Consider the following 1,443-nt stretch of genomic DNA (forward strand, 5'->3'; position numbering starts at 1 on the left):
GTGCGTTCCAAGCTGCTTCAGATATGAGGCTCTGCTCCTTTTGCACCTTCCCCCGTGGCTGCTCTGGGATTTATAGCTCTCCACTGGCAAATGAAGGGAGTAGGAAGCATAGGACCACTCTGTCTGAGTATCTTGAGGAGTGTGGCACCTCTCCTGTGATCCTTGCTGCCTCTGGGAGAGGTGCTGTGATTTATGTCATTGATAACGATAGTTTATAATATATTTATATGATGCTCAAACCCATCTGAGCTGCTCCAGCTGCTCTTCCCCATGGAGTTGCCTTAATTCCCTGTTAACTGTCGGGTGCAGTGACGCCCTGGTCCTGGACTTGGTGGTGGGAGGTGCTGTGTAAGCAGAGAAGAAAAAGAGGAACTCCTGGCCCAGGGAGCTGGGAAACTAGACAAACTTGGGTGCTCTTTGAAACCTCCACTCCTCAAAAACTATTGAAAAACCCATTTTCTTCTCTCCTGGCTGTTAATCAGCAGTTGGGGAGGTAATTGTGATCTTAGAAACCACCTAAAAATGGGATAAGCGCTGCCTCAGCGCTGCCTCGACAGGATCGAAAGCTGTGAGGGTGTAAATCTGTCCCTCGCCCTGGGTTACCTGGGGGTGACACCTCTGGTGGAGTGTGGCAATGGTGTGTCTTCCACACCATGCACTTTGGGCGAAGGGGTGGAGATCTGATTGTGTCCTCCCCCATCACCAAATCCATCCTGGAACTTCTACCATCCAGTATTAATTAATGTAATAATTAATACTGCTCATCCCCGCTGTCCTCTCTATGCCGTGTGAGTGCTTGGGGTTATCCTTGGGATGGAGACTGCAGGGGTGGCTCTCCCAGATCATCGAGTCTTCACTTCTCCTCCCTGATCCCTTTAATCCTGGGGCAGAGCGATGCTGCAGAGAGCCAGACTCGACCCCACACGTGCTCCCCACCTAACAGTGTTTTTTCCTGGCGATAATCCAGTCATTCTTTTAACAGCCTGGAAGGAAACCCGTTGCTTCAAATTGAAGTGGAGCCCACCTCGGAGGTGAGATGGCCGGGCTCGCTCCTGCGCTTAACGGCCCTTTGGTTTATGAGTGTCTCGGGGTACATTTCACAGGATCTAGATAAGTTTAGCATCTGTGCAGGGAAATTGCTGCTAATTGATTTAACGGCCAGGCCTGATCCTGCCCAGGCATCCGTGTCCCCACCCCGTGAAGAGGGACCCTCACAGGCTTCGTGTCTGCCCTCAGGTTTATAATTCAATGAGTTTTTCCGAGGTGCATTAAAAATGTGGTGGAGGGGAAGGGGGGAGGGTGAGGATGGGGACGCAGCTTTTAACGGCTGTTGTAAATCCTGTAGAAGGCTTATACAGAGCGTGAAGGGAAAAGCCAGACTCATCCCGGGGGGCTGCAGGCTGGGGGGTGCTGGGATGGCAGCAGCCGGTATTAGCCGAGCAC

The 1,443-nt window shown here is 51.8% G+C and overlaps 1 protein-coding gene across 1 annotated transcript in view; it reads left to right on the forward strand.

Annotated features, from left to right (window-relative positions):
- The window catches only part of KSR2 (kinase suppressor of ras 2), a gene marked incomplete at both ends in the record, with an annotated part of 22,916 nt that overhangs the window by 20,723 nt on the left and 750 nt on the right, over positions 1–1,443 (forward strand). Inside the window, one exon of the mRNA XM_010138612.1 lies at positions 983–1,031. Within this exon, the coding sequence (XP_010136914.1) occupies positions 983–1,031 (49 nt within the window). The remainder of the gene's footprint in view (positions 1–982; positions 1,032–1,443) is intronic.

The sequence above is a fragment of the Buceros rhinoceros genome, unplaced genomic scaffold, assembly GCF_000710305.1.
Source record: "Buceros rhinoceros silvestris isolate BGI_N320 unplaced genomic scaffold, ASM71030v1 scaffold30536, whole genome shotgun sequence".
NCBI classification, from domain to species: Eukaryota; Metazoa; Chordata; class Aves; order Bucerotiformes; family Bucerotidae; genus Buceros; species Buceros rhinoceros.